This window comes from Scaptodrosophila lebanonensis, unplaced genomic scaffold, assembly GCF_003285725.1.
Source record: "Scaptodrosophila lebanonensis strain 11010-0011.00,11010-0021.00 unplaced genomic scaffold, SlebRS2 tig00001478-arrow-arrow-pilon, whole genome shotgun sequence".
Lineage (NCBI taxonomy): Eukaryota > Metazoa > Arthropoda > Insecta > Diptera > Drosophilidae > Scaptodrosophila > Scaptodrosophila lebanonensis.
Window position 1 is genome coordinate 126,858 of NW_022060777.1, and position 15,834 is coordinate 142,691.

General features: G+C 34.9%; 6 protein-coding genes and 1 pseudogene across 6 annotated transcripts; 2 read left to right on the forward strand and 5 right to left on the reverse strand.

The window, feature by feature from the left end:
• Positions 1-118: 118 nt before the first annotated feature.
• LOC115633590 (histone H2B-like) lies at positions 119-490 on the forward strand. The gene is made up of 2 exons (XM_030531034.1): positions 119-158; positions 270-490. Exons 1-2 carry the CDS (start codon positions 119-121, stop codon positions 488-490), a joined length of 261 nt encoding a protein of 86 aa, XP_030386894.1.
• Positions 491-1,234: 744 nt separating this feature from the next.
• On the reverse strand, positions 1,235-2,484 carry LOC115633591 (histone H1.2-like). Its single transcript, XM_030531035.1, has 3 exons — positions 2,478-2,484; positions 1,785-1,963; positions 1,235-1,468 (listed from the first exon to the last, which is right to left on the reverse strand). Exons 1-3 carry the CDS (start codon positions 2,482-2,484, stop codon positions 1,235-1,237), a joined length of 420 nt encoding a protein of 139 aa, XP_030386895.1.
• A 1,036-nt stretch (positions 2,485-3,520) lies between these two features.
• Positions 3,521-9,542, reverse strand: LOC115633592. The gene is made up of 5 exons (XM_030531036.1): positions 9,103-9,542; positions 7,540-7,718; positions 7,017-7,223; positions 5,243-5,584; positions 3,521-4,009 (listed from the first exon to the last, which is right to left on the reverse strand). Exons 1-5 carry the CDS (start codon positions 9,509-9,511, stop codon positions 3,578-3,580), a joined length of 1,569 nt encoding a protein of 522 aa, XP_030386896.1. The 5' UTR covers positions 9,512-9,542; the 3' UTR covers positions 3,521-3,577.
• A 1,047-nt stretch (positions 9,543-10,589) lies between these two features.
• LOC115633593 (histone H2A) lies at positions 10,590-10,964 on the reverse strand. The gene has a single exon (XM_030531037.1). It carries the CDS (start codon positions 10,962-10,964, stop codon positions 10,590-10,592), a length of 375 nt encoding a protein of 124 aa, XP_030386897.1.
• A 280-nt stretch (positions 10,965-11,244) lies between these two features.
• Positions 11,245-11,616, forward strand: LOC115633594 (histone H2B-like). The gene is made up of 2 exons (XM_030531038.1): positions 11,245-11,284; positions 11,396-11,616. Exons 1-2 carry the CDS (start codon positions 11,245-11,247, stop codon positions 11,614-11,616), a joined length of 261 nt encoding a protein of 86 aa, XP_030386898.1.
• Positions 11,617-12,297: 681 nt separating this feature from the next.
• Positions 12,298-13,107, reverse strand: LOC115633585 (histone H1-like). The gene has a single exon (XM_030531029.1). It carries the CDS (start codon positions 13,105-13,107, stop codon positions 12,361-12,363), a length of 747 nt encoding a protein of 248 aa, XP_030386889.1. The 3' UTR covers positions 12,298-12,360.
• Positions 13,108-14,649: 1,542 nt separating this feature from the next.
• On the reverse strand, positions 14,650-15,116 carry LOC115633586 (annotated as a pseudogene).
• Positions 15,117-15,834: the final 718 nt, after the last annotated feature.

Genomic DNA, 15,834 nt, shown 5'->3' on the forward strand with positions numbered 1-15,834 from the left:
ATGTTAAACAAAAATATACAAATATGTAGCAATTCAGTGGTAGAAAAATATTGCTAAAGCAACTGTGAAGTGTTGTGTTATTTTAACTCAAGTGAATTAAATTAATCTGAAGTGAAAAATGCCGCCAAAGACCAGTGGAAAGGCAGCGAAAAAGGCTGGTAAAGCCCAGAAAAATATAACCAAGAACGACAAGAAGAAGAAGCGCAAGAGGAAGGAGAGTTATGCCATCTACATATACAAAGTTCTGAAGCAGGTTCATCCTGATACAGGCATTTCATCGAAGGCAATGAGCATCATGAACAGTTTTGTGAATGACATTTTCGAGCGCATTGCTGCTGAAGCTTCCCGTTTGGCCCACTATAATAAACGATCGACAATAACGAGTCGCGAAATCCAAACGGCAGTCCGCCTACTTCTGCCCGGTGAATTGGCTAAGCACGCCGTAAGTGAAGGCACCAAAGCCGTTACCAAGTACACCAGCTCAAAGTAAATGTCTGATCGCCCGCTTCATAGCAGCAACAACGTTCCAAAAGGCCCTTTTCAGGGCCATCAAATTTTTCATAAGCAGAGTTAATAATTTTCATACATTTCTTTTAAATAAAATTTACATGGCACCCCTTTACTGTGATAAAAAACAAAATCTATTATAATGGGCGAACATATATATTAATATAACTATTTTGGTCAATATTTATAAACAAACTATTTTTACAAATCATATCGTTCACCTATATGATATGCAGTTCTTATTGCTTGAAATCGACTGAAACAAAACAATTTTTAGTCACCCATTTTTATGAGAATCGTGGAGGAGGACCGGACCGTATACAATTCCATTGTATTTGCATCAGCTAAGTTTATCGTAATTTGCTTCGAAAAATGATTAAATTATTTATTAATTTTATTAATATACGTTTTTTTTAAACTTTTGTGCTCAAAGTGAAACATTTTTCAATTCTCATTATTTTTGTTACAAAATTAACTAACAAATTATGGTCTAAAACCATTTGTAACAGTTTTAAACAAAAATTGTTAAATTTTTCATACATATACTTGTACACCTAGAAGTAATAACAAATATATTAACAAAATTAGAAAAAGATAAGATTATTTGAAACCATTTAAATCACATTTGAAAATTATTTTTTCTCTTTCTTAGTTGTTTGTAGCCCTGAAAAGGGCTTTGTTTCAAATGAATTTTTATATTTGCATATACAAAATTTCACATATGCATTCATTTCTTGACTACTGCTGTCTTTGCCTTTTTGGCGGAAGCTGCAGCCTTTGGTTTTTTCGGTGCCGATGCTGTCTTCTTTGGCTTGGCACTAGTAGTAGTAGTTTTGGCCTTTGGAGTTTTTGGTTTTACAGCACTCGATTTAGGCTTCGATGTAGTTGATTTTGCCTTAACTGTACCACTTTTCTTTGCGTCTTTTGCCTTTGCCTTCTCCTTTGTCTTTTTCTCGGCAGTCTTTTTAGTGGCAAGCAGATTTTTTAACTTTAGATTTCTTGTCACCGGCTGCAGAGGCCTTCTTGGCGACGCCGCTCGACTTCTTTTTAGCTGCTCCAGATGGTGCAACTTTTTTCTTACTTTTCTCGACGGAACTGACTTTTGGCTTTGGCTCTTTTTTAGCGGCCGCAGATAATTTAAACGAACCAGATGCGCCTTTGCCTTTTGTTTGGATGAGTTTTCCATTTGCAACAGCTGACTTCAAATATTTCTTAATGAACGGGGCCAATTTCTGGGCATCGCATTTATATGTGGCACTAATGTACTTTTTAATTGCCAAAAGTGATGACCCACCGCGCTCCTTCAAATTCTTGATTGACGCGTCGACCATTTGCTGGGTTGGCGGATGTGATGGTGGAGCTGTAGCTTTTTTCGATTTGGCGGCAGTTGCCTTCTTGACAGTGACCTTTTTCTCCGCTTGTGCAATGGCAATCGGAGAGGCGGCCGATGTAACAGCTAACGATAGAATCAGACATTTCTTTTAACTTCACTTTCACACTTGTAAAATTATAAAACGGTTTGCTTTCAGAAATTTTACGAATTTTTAGTCACCCATTTTTATGAGAATCGTGGAGGAGGGCGGTATACAAATGAATGTGGCATTGGTCGTTCTCGACAGCTAAGTTTATGGCAATCTAAAAGGTAATTTGCTTCGAAAAATGATTAGATGTAAAAAAAATCATTTGAAATGCAATTTAATAATATCTATAAGCTTGACAGAGTTTAATAAACTTAAGTTTGTGTTGATACTTTTGTGAGTTCATTTTTAAATGGCACTCAAAGTGAAACATTATTCTTTAATGGTCAATAATTTTGCTTACAAAATGAATTTATTATAAGAAATTATGCTATAAAATCATTTGTAACGGGTTTTAAACAAAATTTAAACAATTTTGTATACAAATCTAAACGAATGATTTATTAAAATGCAAAAAAATATATTTATTGAATGCTTTCAAAGTAGCCCTACCTTGCATAAAACGACCATCGGAGTAGCATATAGCATTCAAACAAATTACCAAATATAGTTTAAGAATATAGTTTTAAAAGTCCAATTTATTTTAGCATTCATTCAAAAGAAGTTAAACTTGCTTTAATAATTTGTTAAGTATTTAAGATTTTATATTATCATTTCTGGACCCATTATAAGTTGTTAACGAATTTCCAAGGAGTCATAAAAAAATGGAGTTTGATAACTTACAAGTACTAACAAATGTATTAACAAAACTAGAAAGAGTTAGTTATTAAATAAATAATAAATTCCGAGTTTTAAACGTGTTTTGTTATGTTATAAGTAGTTTCGCATGTTTGTCTAAATAGCAGGAAAATCCATTGCTCTATTTAATTCAAGTGCTTTATTTTGTATTTTGAAAAATATAACAATATACAAGTATATATTTAAGTAAAAAATTTATTAAATAAATAACAAATTGACATTTTTTTGGGAAAATCATATTTATTTATTTGTTTGAATACCAGTAATAACCATTAAATCTTATACTATATAACGTGTGTTTCGCATTCAGAAAAAACAATCGATTTTCTTGTCTAAATAGCAGGACAATCCATTGCTCTATTTAATACAAGTGGTTTATTTTGTATTTTGAAAAATATAACAATATACAAGTATTTATTTAAGTAAAAAATGTATTAAATAAATAACAAATTTTACATTTTTTTGGGAAAATCTTATTTTATTTATTTGTTTGAATACCAGTAACAACCATTAAATCGTATATAACGTGTGTTTAGTATTCAGAAAAAACAATCGATTTTCTCAATGTATATTTCTTTTAATTGAGAAAATGATAATCGCAATAGCATGATTTAATTTACTTGATGAATGAAAAATACATATACAAGTATATGACTTCATATTTATATATTTGCATTGTTATGTGAAATGCCAGGCATTTGTGTAAATAATGGAATAAATGTAAATAATCATAATATAAAACGAAAAATGCTGTATACCAAGCAATAGTTAATCTCTTTGTTAGCTATTTGTGGTCCTGAAAAGGACCGATTATTGATTTTATAATTTGGAAAATGAAGCGCTGAAATTTCAACTTATGCACGTTCACCACGAATACGTCTGGCCAATTGAATGTCCTTGGGCATGATTGTAACACGCTTGGCATGAATTGCGCACAAATTTGTATCTTCAAAAAGACCAACCAGATAGGCTTCGCTAGCTTCCTGTAATGCCATTACCGCTGAACTTTGGAATCGCAAATCAGTTTTAAAGTCCTGAGCTATCTCACGAACCAAACGCTGGAATGGCAGTTTGCGAATCAATAGCTCAGTGCTTTTCTGGTAGCGGCGGATCTCACGAAGTGCAACTGTACCGGGGCGATAACGATGTGGCTTTTTTACACCACCGGTGGCTGGTGCACTTTTACGAGCAGCTTTGGTAGCCAGCTGCTTGCGAGGCGCTTTGCCACCGGTCGATTTTCGGGCAGTTTGCTTGGTGCGAGCCATTATACAAGTATTTATTCCGTACTAATCTACTACACTGTATACACTGTCACTGATGAAAACACAATATTCGTATTGCTTGCTTTGCGCCTTCTTTATATAGAAATTTGGCCGCACAATGCGATTGGTGGTTGTTTGAACGAGATGTGCGAAAGAGAGATAGGAAGATTATCCGACTCGCTCGTGTTTTCGTGTTATTTTTGTATAAATACGAGCGTATGTGGCCGCAACAGCGTTAGTTTCGTTGTGAATTTTGTGCAGTTAAAGTGAATTAGTGAGAAATGACTGGTCGTGGTAAAGGTGGCAAAGGCTTGGGCAAGGGTGGCGCAAAACGTCATCGCAAAGTATTGCGTGATAACATTCAGGGTATCACAAAGCCAGCTATCCGTCGTTTGGCTCGACGTGGCGGTGTAAAACGCATCTCTGGCTTAATTTATGAAGAGACCCGTGGTGTGCTCAAGGTGTTTTTGGAGAATGTTATTCGTGATGCTGTCACCTATACGGAACATGCCAAAAGGAAAACAGTCACAGCTATGGATGTTGTATATGCATTAAAAAGACAAGGCCGCACCCTTTACGGTTTCGGCGGTTAAGAAGTTACATTTGCCCAAATGTGCAAATAAAGAAAACAATCGGTCCTTTTCAGGACCACAACATATATTTTTAAAAGAGAAAAATATTCAAATCATACTTTTATTTTACAAAAAGCTGTACAATCGATACTCTTCATTTATATTTTCATAATATATTGAACCTTTTCAGGACCACAACATATTTTTTTAAAAGAGAAAAATATTCAACTCATACTTTTATTTTACATACGCATATTTAAAAAAACAAACATATTGTACAGCTTACATTCCATCCATTTATATTTTCATAATTTAGGAGTAAAATATGGCAAACGTTGGCAGTGTTAAAAATTCGAGTATAAATACTTGCACTCAAGTAATTATTATACGTATTGACCAAATTCAAAAGGGATAAAAAATACTTTCGAATTAAAAATATATAATACGCATTATATACATACAAGTAGTATATTCTACGGTTCATGACATGCTGCCCGACCAAATGCTAAGCCTTCATATTTATACTTTATTCAAATTCACGTTGTATGATGATGAATTAAAATCTCTTCTGAATTAAATTGGTCGTCCTGAAAAGGACGGTTGGTTTTATATACAGTATTGTTTTTATTTATTAAAGGTTGCCGCCAATTTAAGCCTTCTTTTCGGTCTTTTTAGGTAAAAGCACCGCCTGGATGTTAGGTAGAACACCACCCTGAGCAATGGTTACGCCCGAGAGGAGCTTGTTTAACTCCTCGTCATTACGAATAGCCAGTTGCAGGTGACGTGGAATTATGCGCGTCTTTTTATTATCGCGTGCTGCATTGCCAGCCAACTCCAGAACTTCAGCGGCTAAATATTCCATAACAGCAGCCAGGTAAACAGGAGCGCCGGCACCAACACGTTCAGCATAGTTACCCTTGCGAAGCAGGCGGTGGATACGGCCAACTGGGAATTGAAGGCCAGCTCGATTCGAACGCGACTTTGCCTTTCCCTTTACTTTACCACCTTTACCACGACCAGACATTTTCTATTTTTTTTTTTTTTTATTTCACAAATACACTTCTCACTGGCTCACTGGCTCACACACAAATGTTGATGTCCGACCAAGTGTTAGGCCTTTATATTTATACTTTTTTAAGCATCATATACGCTCTGCTAAGGGTTGGACGGCTTCTTATAAGTTAAACCTGAAGGCGATGTTAAACAAAAATATACAAATATGTAGCAATTCAGTGGTAGAAAAATATTGCTAAAGCAACTGTGAAGTGTTGTGTTATTTTAACTCAAGTGAATTAAATTAATCTGAAGTGAAAAATGCCGCCAAAGACCAGTGGAAAGGCAGCGAAAAAGGCTGGTAAAGCCCAGAAAAATATAACCAAGAACGACAAGAAGAAGAAGCGCAAGAGGAAGGAGAGTTATGCCATCTACATATACAAAGTTCTGAAGCAGGTTCATCCTGATACAGGCATTTCATCGAAGGCAATGAGCATCATGAACAGTTTTGTGAATGACATTTTCGAGCGCATTGCTGCTGAAGCTTCCCGTTTGGCCCACTATAATAAACGATCGACAATAACGAGTCGCGAAATCCAAACGGCAGTCCGCCTACTTCTGCCCGGTGAATTGGCTAAGCACGCCGTAAGTGAAGGCACCAAAGCCGTTACCAAGTACACCAGCTCAAAGTAAATGTCTGATCGCCCGCTTCATAGCAGCAACAACGTTCCAAAAGGCCCTTTTCAGGGCCATCAAATTTTTCATAAGCAGAGTTAATAATTTTCATACATTTCTTTTAAATAAAATTTACATGGCACCCCTTTACTGTGATAAAAAACAAAATCTATTATAATGGGCGAACATATATATTAATATAACTATTTTGGTCAATATTTATAAACAAACTATTTTTACAAATCATATCGTTCACCTATATGATATGCAGTTCTTATTGCTTGAAATCGACTGAAACAAAACAATTTTTAGTCACCCATTTTTATGAGAATCGTGGAGGAGGACCGGACCGTATACAATTCCATTGTACTTTGCATCAGCTAAGTTTATCGTAATTTGCTTCGAAAAATGATTAAATTATTTATTAATTTTATTAATATACGTTTTTTTTTAAACTTTTGTGCTCAAAGTGAAACATTTTTCAATTCTCATTATTTTTGTTACAAAATTAACTAACAAATTATGGTCTAAAACCCTTTGTAACAGTTTTAAACAAAAATTGTTAAATTTTTCATACATATACTTGTACACCTAGAAGTAATAACAAATATATTAACAAAATTAGAAAAAGATAAGATTATTTGAAACCATTTAAATCACATTTGAAAATTATTTTTTCTCTTTCTTAGTTGTTTGTAGCCCTGAAAAGGGCTTTGTTTCAAATGAATTTTTATATTTGCATATACAAAATTTCACATATGCATTCATTTCTTGACTACTGCTGTCTTTGCCTTTTTGGCGGAAGCTGCAGCCTTTGGTTTTTTCGGTGCCGATGCTGTCTTCTTTGGCTTGGCACTAGTAGTAGTAGTTTTGGCCTTTGGAGTTTTTGGTTTTACAGCACTCGATTTAGGCTTCGATGTAGTTGATTTTGCCTTAACTGTACCACTTTTCTTTGCGTCTTTTGCCTTTGCCTTCTCCTTTGTCTTTTTCTCGGCAGTCTTTTTAGTGGCAAGCAGATTTTTTAACTTTAGATTTCTTGTCACCGGCTGCAGAGGCCTTCTTGGCGACGCCGCTCGACTTCTTTTTAGCTGCTCCAGATGGTGCAACTTTTTTCTTACTTTTCTCGACGGAACTGACTTTTGGCTTTGGCTCTTTTTTAGCGGCCGCAGATAATTTAAACGAACCAGATGCGCCTTTGCCTTTTGTTTGGATGAGTTTTCCATTTGCAACAGCTGACTTCAAATATTTCTTAATGAACGGGGCCAATTTCTGGGCATCGCATTTATATGTGGCACTAATGTACTTTTTAATTGCCAAAAGTGATGACCCACCGCGCTCCTTCAAATTCTTGATTGACGCGTCGACCATTTGCTGGGTTGGCGGATGTGATGGTGGAGCTGTAGCTTTTTTCGATTTGGCGGCAGTTGCCTTCTTGACAGTGACCTTTTTCTCCGCTTGTGCAATGGCAATCGGAGAGGCGGCCGATGTAACAGCTACGATAGAATCAGACATTTCTTTTAACTTCACTTTCACACTTGTAAAATTATAAAACGGTTTGCTTTCAGAAATTTTACGAATTTTTAGTCACCCATTTTTATGAGAATCGTGGAGGAGGGCGGTATACAAATGAATGTGGCATTGGTCGTTCTCGACAGCTAAGTTTATGGCAATCTAAAAGGTAATTTGCTTCGAAAAATGATTAGATGTAAAAAAAATCATTTGAAATGCAATTTAATAATATCTATAAGCTTGACAGAGTTTAATAAACTTAAGTTTGTGTAGATACTTTTGTGAGTTCATTTTTAAATGGCACTCAAAGTGAAACATTATTCTTTAATGGTCAATAATTTTGCTTACAAAATGAATTTATTATAAGAAATTATGCTATAAAATCATTTGTAACGGGTTTTAAACAAAATTTAAACAATTTTGTATACAAATCTAAACGAATGATTTATTAAAATGCAAAAAAATATATTTATTGAATGCTTTCAAAGTAGCCCTACCTTGCATAAAACGACCATCGGAGTAGCATATAGCATTCAAACAAATTACCAAATATAGTTTAAGAATATAGTTTTAAAAGTCCAATTTATTTTAGCATTCATTCAAAAGAAGTTAAACTTGCTTTAATAATTTGTTAAGTATTTAAGATTTTATATTATCATTTCTGGACCCATTATAAGTTGTTAACGAATTTCCAAGGAGTCATAAAAAAATGGAGTTTGATAACTTACAAGTACTAACAAATGTATTAACAAAACTAGAAAGAGTTAGTTATTAAATAAATAATAAATTCCGAGTTTTAAACGTGTTTTGTTATGTTATAAGTAGTTTCGCATGTTTGTCTAAATAGCAGGAAAATCCATTGCTCTATTTAATTCAAGTGCTTTATTTTGTATTTTGAAAAATATAACAATATACAAGTATTTATTTAAGTAAAAAATTTATTAAATAAATAACAAATTTGACATTTTTTTGGGAAAATCATATTTTATTTATTTGTTTGAATACCAGTAATAACCATTAAATCTTATACTATATAACGTGTGTTTCGCATTCAGAAAAAACAATCGATTTTCTCAATGTATATTTCTTTTAATTGAGAAAATGATAATCGCAATAGCATGATTTAATTTACTTGATGAATGAAAAATACATATACAAGTATATGACTTCATATTTATATATTTGCATTGTTATGTGAAATGCCAGGCATTTGTGTAAATAATGGAATAAATGTAAATAATCATAATATAAAACGAAAAATGCTGTATACCAAGCAATAGTTAATCTCTTTGTTAGCTATTTGTGGTCCTGAAAAGGACCGATTATTGATTTTATAATTTGGAAAATGAAGCGCTGAAATTTCAACTTATGCACGTTCACCACGAATACGTCTGGCCAATTGAATGTCCTTGGGCATGATTGTAACACGCTTGGCATGAATTGCGCACAAATTTGTATCTTCAAAAAGACCAACCAGATAGGCTTCGCTAGCTTCCTGTAATGCCATTACCGCTGAACTTTGGAATCGCAAATCAGTTTTAAAGTCCTGAGCTATCTCACGAACCAAACGCTGGAATGGCAGTTTGCGAATCAATAGCTCAGTGCTTTTCTGGTAGCGGCGGATCTCACGAAGTGCAACTGTACCGGGGCGATAACGATGTGGCTTTTTTACACCACCGGTGGCTGGTGCACTTTTACGAGCAGCTTTGGTAGCCAGCTGCTTGCGAGGCGCTTTGCCACCGGTCGATTTTCGGGCAGTTTGCTTGGTGCGAGCCATTATACAAGTATTTATTCCGTACTAATCTACTACACTGTATACACTGTCACTGATGAAAACACAATATTCGTATTGCTTGCTTTGCGCCTTCTTTATATAGAAATTTGGCCGCACAATGCGATTGGTGGTTGTTTGAACGAGATGTGCGAAAGAGAGATAGGAAGATTATCCGACGAGCGTATGTGGCCGCAACAAAGCAAAGTATTGCGTGATAACATTCAGGGTATCACAAAGCCAGCTATCCGTCGTTTGGCTCGACGTGGCGGTGTAAAACGCATCTCTGGCTTAATTTATGAAGAGACCCGTGGTGTGCTCAAGGTGTTTTTGGAGAATGTTATTCGTGATGCTGTCACCTATACGGAACATGCCAAAAGGAAAACAGTCACAGCTATGGATGTTGTATATGCATTAAAAAGACAAGGCCGCACCCTTTACGGTTTCGGCGGTTAAGAAGTTACATTTGCCCAAATGTGCAAATAAAGAAAACAATCGGTCCTTTTCAGGACCACAACATATATTTTTAAAAGAGAAAAATATTCAAATCATACTTTTATTTTACAAAAAGCTGTACAATCGATACTCTTCATTTATATTTTCATAATATATTGAACCTTTTCAGGACCACAACATATTTTTTTAAAAGAGAAAAATATTCAACTCATACTTTTATTTTACATACGCATATTTAAAAAAACAAACATATTGTACAGCTTACATTCCATCCATTTATATTTTCATAATTTAGGAGTAAAATATGGCAAACGTTGGCAGTGTTAAAAATTCGAGTATAAATACTTGCACTCAAGTAATTATTATACGTATTGACCAAATTCAAAAGGGATAAAAAATACTTTCGAATTAAAAATATATAATACGCATTATATACATACAAGTAGTATATTCTACGGTTCATGACATGCTGCCCGACCAAATGCTAAGCCTTCATATTTATACTTTATTCAAATTCACGTTGTATGATGATGAATTAAAATCTCTTCTGAATTAAATTGGTCGTCCTGAAAAGGACGGTTGGTTTTATATACAGTATTGTTTTTATTTATTAAAGGTTGCCGCCAATTTAAGCCTTCTTTTCGGTCTTTTTAGGTAAAAGCACCGCCTGGATGTTAGGTAGAACACCACCCTGAGCAATGGTTACGCCCGAGAGGAGCTTGTTTAACTCCTCGTCATTACGAATAGCCAGTTGCAGGTGACGTGGAATTATGCGCGTCTTTTTATTATCGCGTGCTGCATTGCCAGCCAACTCCAGAACTTCAGCGGCTAAATATTCCATAACAGCAGCCAGGTAAACAGGAGCGCCGGCACCAACACGTTCAGCATAGTTACCCTTGCGAAGCAGGCGGTGGATACGGCCAACTGGGAATTGAAGGCCAGCTCGATTCGAACGCGACTTTGCCTTTCCCTTTACTTTACCACCTTTACCACGACCAGACATTTTCTATTTTTTTTTTTTTATTTCACAAATACACTTCTCACTGGCTCACACACAAATGTTGATGTCCGACCAAGTGTTAGGCCTTTATATTTATACTTTTTTAAGCATCATATACGCTCTGCTAAGGGTTGGACGGCTTCTTATAAGTTAAACCTGAAGGCGATGTTAAACAAAAATATACAAATATGTAGCAATTCAGTGGTAGAAAAATATTGCTAAAGCAACTGTGAAGTGTTGTGTTATTTTAACTCAAGTGAATTAAATTAATCTGAAGTGAAAAATGCCGCCAAAGACCAGTGGAAAGGCAGCGAAAAAGGCTGGTAAAGCCCAGAAAAATATAACCAAGAACGACAAGAAGAAGAAGCGCAAGAGGAAGGAGAGTTATGCCATCTACATATACAAAGTTCTGAAGCAGGTTCATCCTGATACAGGCATTTCATCGAAGGCAATGAGCATCATGAACAGTTTTGTGAATGACATTTTCGAGCGCATTGCTGCTGAAGCTTCCCGTTTGGCCCACTATAATAAACGATCGACAATAACGAGTCGCGAAATCCAAACGGCAGTCCGCCTACTTCTGCCCGGTGAATTGGCTAAGCACGCCGTAAGTGAAGGCACCAAAGCCGTTACCAAGTACACCAGCTCAAAGTAAATGTCTGATCGCCCGCTTCATAGCAGCAACAACGTTCCAAAAGGCCCTTTTCAGGGCCATCAAATTTTTCATAAGCAGAGTTAATAATTTTCATACATTTCTTTTAAATAAAATTTACATGGCACCCCTTTACTGTGATAAAAAACAAAATCTATTATAATGGGCGAACATATATATTAATATAACTATTTTGGTCAATATTTATAAACAAACTATTTTTACAAATCATATCGTTCACCTATATGATATGCAGTTCTTATTGCTTGAAATCGACTGAAACAAAACAATTTTTAGTCACCCATTTTTATGAGAATCGTGGAGGAGGACCGGACCGTATACAATTCCATTGTACTTGCATCAGCTAAGTTTATCGTAATTTGCTTCGAAAAATGATTAAATTATTTATTAATTTTATTAATATACGTTTTTTTTAAACTTTTGTGCTCAAAGTGAAACATTTTTCAATTCTCATTATTTTTGTTACAAAATTAACTAACAAATTATGGTCTAAAACCCTTTGTAACAGTTTTAAACAAAAATTGTTAAATTTTTCATACATATACTTGTACACCTAGAAGTAATAACAAATATATTAACAAAATTAGAAAAAGATAAGATTATTTGAAACCATTTAAATCACATTTGAAAATTATTTTTTCTCTTTCTTAGTTGTTTGTAGCCCTGAAAAGGGCTTTGTTTCAAATGAATTTTTATATTTGCATATACAAAATTTCACATATGCATTCATTTCTTGACTACTGCTGTCTTTGCCTTTTTGGCGGAAGCTGCAGCCTTTGGTTTTTTCGGTGCCGATGCTGTCTTCTTTGGCTTGGCACTAGTAGTAGTAGTTTTGGCCTTTGGAGTTTTTGGTTTTACAGCACTCGATTTAGGCTTCGATGTAGTTGATTTTGCCTTAACTGTACCACTTTTCTTTGCGTCTTTTGCCTTTGCCTTCTCCTTTGTCTTTTTCTCGGCAGTCTTTTTAGTGGCAGCAGATTTTTTAACTTTAGATTTCTTGTCACCGGCTGCAGAGGCCTTCTTGGCGACGCCGCTCGACTTCTTTTTAGCTGCTCCAGATGGTGCAACTTTTTTCTTATTTTTCTCGACGGAACTGACTTTTGGCTTTGGCTCTTTTTTAGCGGCCGCAGATAATTTAAACGAACCAGATGCGCCTTTGCCTTTTGTTTGGATGAGTTTTCCATTTGCAACAGCTGACTTCAAATATTTCTTAATGAACGGGGCCAATTTCTGGGCATCGCATTTATATGTGGCACTAATGTACTTTTTAATTGCCAAAAGTGATGACCCACCGCGCTCCTTCAAATTCTTGATTGACGCGTCGACCATTTGCTGGGTTGGCGGATGTGATGGTGGAGCTGTAGCTTTTTTCGATTTGGCGGCAGTTGCCTTCTTGACAGTGACCTTTTTCTCCGCTTGTGCAATGGCAATCGGAGAGGCGGCCGATGTAACAGCTACGATAGAATCAGACATTTCTTTTAACTTCACTTTCACACTTGTAAAATTATAAAACGGTTTGCTTTCAGAAATTTTACGAATTTTTAGTCACCCATTTTTATGAGAATCGTGGAGGAGGGCGGTATACAAATGAATGTGGCATTGGTCGTTCTCGACAGCTAAGTTTATATGCAATCTAAAAGGTAATTTGCTTCGAAAAATGATTAGATGTAAAAAAAAATCATTTGAAATGCAATTTAATAATATCTATAAGCTTGACAGAGTTTAATAAACTTAAGTTTGTGTAGATACTTTTGTGAGTTCATTTTTAAATGGCACTCAAAGTGAAACATTATTCTTTAATGGTCAATAATTTTGCTTACAAAATGAATTTATTATAAGAAATTATGCTATAAAATCATTTGTAACGGGTTTTAAACAAAATTTAAACAATTTTGTATACAAATCTAAACGAATGATTTATTAAAATGCAAAAAAATATATTTATTGAATGCTTTCAAAGTAGCCCTACCTTGCATAAAACGACCATCGGAGTAGCATATAGCATTCAAACAAATTACCAAATATAGTTTAAGAATATAGTTTTAAAAGTCCAATTTATTTTAGCATTCATTCAAAAGAAGTTAAACTTGCTTTAATAATTTGTTAAGTATTTAAGATTTTATATTATCATTTCTGGACCCATTATAAGTTGTTAACGAATTTCCAAGGAGTCATAAAAAAATGGAGTTTGATAACTTACAAGTACTAACAAATGTATTAACAAAACTAGAAAGAGTTAGTTATTAAATAAATAATAAATTCCGAGTTTTAAACGTGTTTTGTTATGTTATAAGTAGTTTCGCATGTTTGTCTAAATAGCAGGAAAATCCATTGCTCTATTTAATTCAAGTGCTTTATTTTGTATTTTGAAAAATATAACAATATACAAGTATTTATTTAAGTAAAAAATTTATTAAATAAATAACAAATTTGACATTTTTTTGGGAAAATCATATTCTATTTATTTGTTTGAATACCAGTAATAACCATTAAATCTTATACTATATAACGTGTGTTTCGCATTCAGAAAAAACAATCGATTTTCTTGTCTAAATAGCAGGACAATCCATTGCTCTATTTAATACAAGTGGTTTATTTTGTATTTTGAAAAATATAACAATATACAAGTATTTATTTAAGTAAAAAATTTATTAAATAAATAACAAATTTTACATTTTTTTGGGAAAATCATATTTTATTTATTTGTTTGAATACCAGTAACAACCATTAAATCGTATATAACGTGTGTTTCAGTATTCAGAAAAAACAATCGATTTTCTCAATGTATATTTCTTTTAATTGAGAAAATGATAATCGCAATAGCATGATTTAATTTACTTGATGAATGAAAAATACATATACAAGTATATGACTTCATATTTATATATTTGCATTGTTATGTGAAATGCCAGGCATTTGTGTAAATAATGGAATAAATGTAAATAATCATAATATAAAACGAAAAATGCTGTATACCAAGCAATAGTTAATCTCTTTGTTAGCTATTTGTGGTCCTGAAAAGGACCGATTATTGATTTTATAATTTGGAAAATGAAGCGCTGAAATTTCAACTTATGCACGTTCACCACGAATACGTCTGGCCAATTGAATGTCCTTGGGCATGATTGTAACACGCTTGGCATGAATTGCGCACAAATTTGTATCTTCAAAAAGACCAACCAGATAGGCTTCGCTAGCTTCCTGTAATGCCATTACCGCTGAACTTTGGAATCGCAAATCAGTTTTAAAGTCCTGAGCTATCTCACGAACCAAACGCTGGAATGGCAGTTTGCGAATCAATAGCTCAGTGCTTTTTTGGTAGCGGCGGATCTCACGAAGTGCAACTGTACCGGGGCGATAACGATGTGGCTTTTTACACCACCGGTGGCTGGTGCACTTTTACGAGCAGCTTTGGTAGCCAGCTGCTTGCGAGGCGCTTTGCCACCGGTCGATTTTCGGGCAGTTTGCTTGGTGCGAGCCATTATACAAGTATTTATTCCGTACTAATCTACTACACTGTATACACTGTCACTGATGAAAACACAATATTCGTATTGCTTGCTTGCGCCTTCTTTATATAGAAATTTGGCCGCACAATGCGATTGGTGGTTGTTTGAACGAGATGTGCGAAAGAGAGATAGGGAAGATTATCCGACTCGCTCGTGTTTTCGTGTTATTTTTGTATAAATACGAGCGTATGTGGCCGCAACAGCGTTAGTTTCGTTGTGAATTTGTGGCAGTTAAAGTGAATTAGTGAGAAATGACGGGTCGTGGTAAAGGTGGCAAAGGCTTGGGCAAGGGTGGCGCAAAACGTCATCGCAAAGTATTGCGTGATAACATTCAGGGTATCACAAGCCAGCTATCCGTCGTTTGGCTCGACGTGGCGGTGTAAAACGCATCTCTGGCTTAATTTATGAAGAGACCCGTGGTGTGCTCAAAGGTTGTTTGGAGAATGGGTTATTATTCGTGGGATGCTGTCACCTATACGGAACATGCCAAAAGGAAAACGGTCACAAGCTATGGATGTTGTATAGGCATTAAAAAAGACAGAGCCGCACCCTTTAAGACGGTTACGGCGGTTAAGAATGTTACATTTGCCCAATGTGGCAAATAAAGAAAAACAAGCCGGTCCCTTCTTCAGGACCACAACATATATTTTTTAAAAGAGAAAAATATTCAAATCATACTTTTATTTTACAA

What these genes read in the sequence shown, in the direction of transcription:
- LOC115633590 (XM_030531034.1), top strand. Translation starts at nt 119, where the DNA reads ATGCCGCCAAAGACCAGTGGAAAGGCAGCGAAAAAGGCTG. An exon ending in AAAGGCAGCGAAAAAGGCTG is followed by an intron (nt 159 to 269) that starts GTAAAGCCCAGA and finishes ATCCTGATACAG; the next exon opens with GCATTTCATCGAAGGCAATG.
- LOC115633591 (XM_030531035.1), bottom strand. An exon ending in GCGGTGGGTCATCACTTTTG is followed by an intron (nt 1,469 to 1,784) that starts GCAATTAAAAAG and finishes GCCACTAAAAAG; the next exon opens with ACTGCCGAGAAAAAGACAAA.
- LOC115633592 (XM_030531036.1), bottom strand. Translation starts at nt 9,511, where the DNA reads ATGGCTCGCACCAAGCAAACTGCCCGAAAATCGACCGGTGGCAAAGCG. An exon ending in CTGCAGCTTCCGCCAAAAAG is followed by an intron (nt 5,585 to 7,016) that starts GCAAAGACAGCA and finishes AAAAAAAAATAG; the next exon opens with AAAATGTCTGGTCGTGGTAA. An exon ending in TTCTACCTAACATCCAGGCG is followed by an intron (nt 4,010 to 5,242) that starts GTGCTTTTACCT and finishes GTAGTAGATTAG; the next exon opens with TACGGAATAAATACTTGTAT.
- LOC115633593 (XM_030531037.1), bottom strand. Translation starts at nt 10,964, where the DNA reads ATGTCTGGTCGTGGTAAAGGTGGTAAAGTAAAGGGAAAGGCAAAGTCG.
- LOC115633594 (XM_030531038.1), top strand. Translation starts at nt 11,245, where the DNA reads ATGCCGCCAAAGACCAGTGGAAAGGCAGCGAAAAAGGCTG. An exon ending in AAAGGCAGCGAAAAAGGCTG is followed by an intron (nt 11,285 to 11,395) that starts GTAAAGCCCAGA and finishes ATCCTGATACAG; the next exon opens with GCATTTCATCGAAGGCAATG.
- LOC115633585 (XM_030531029.1), bottom strand. Translation starts at nt 13,107, where the DNA reads ATGTCTGATTCTATCGTAGCTGTTACATCGGCCGCCTCTCCGATTGCC.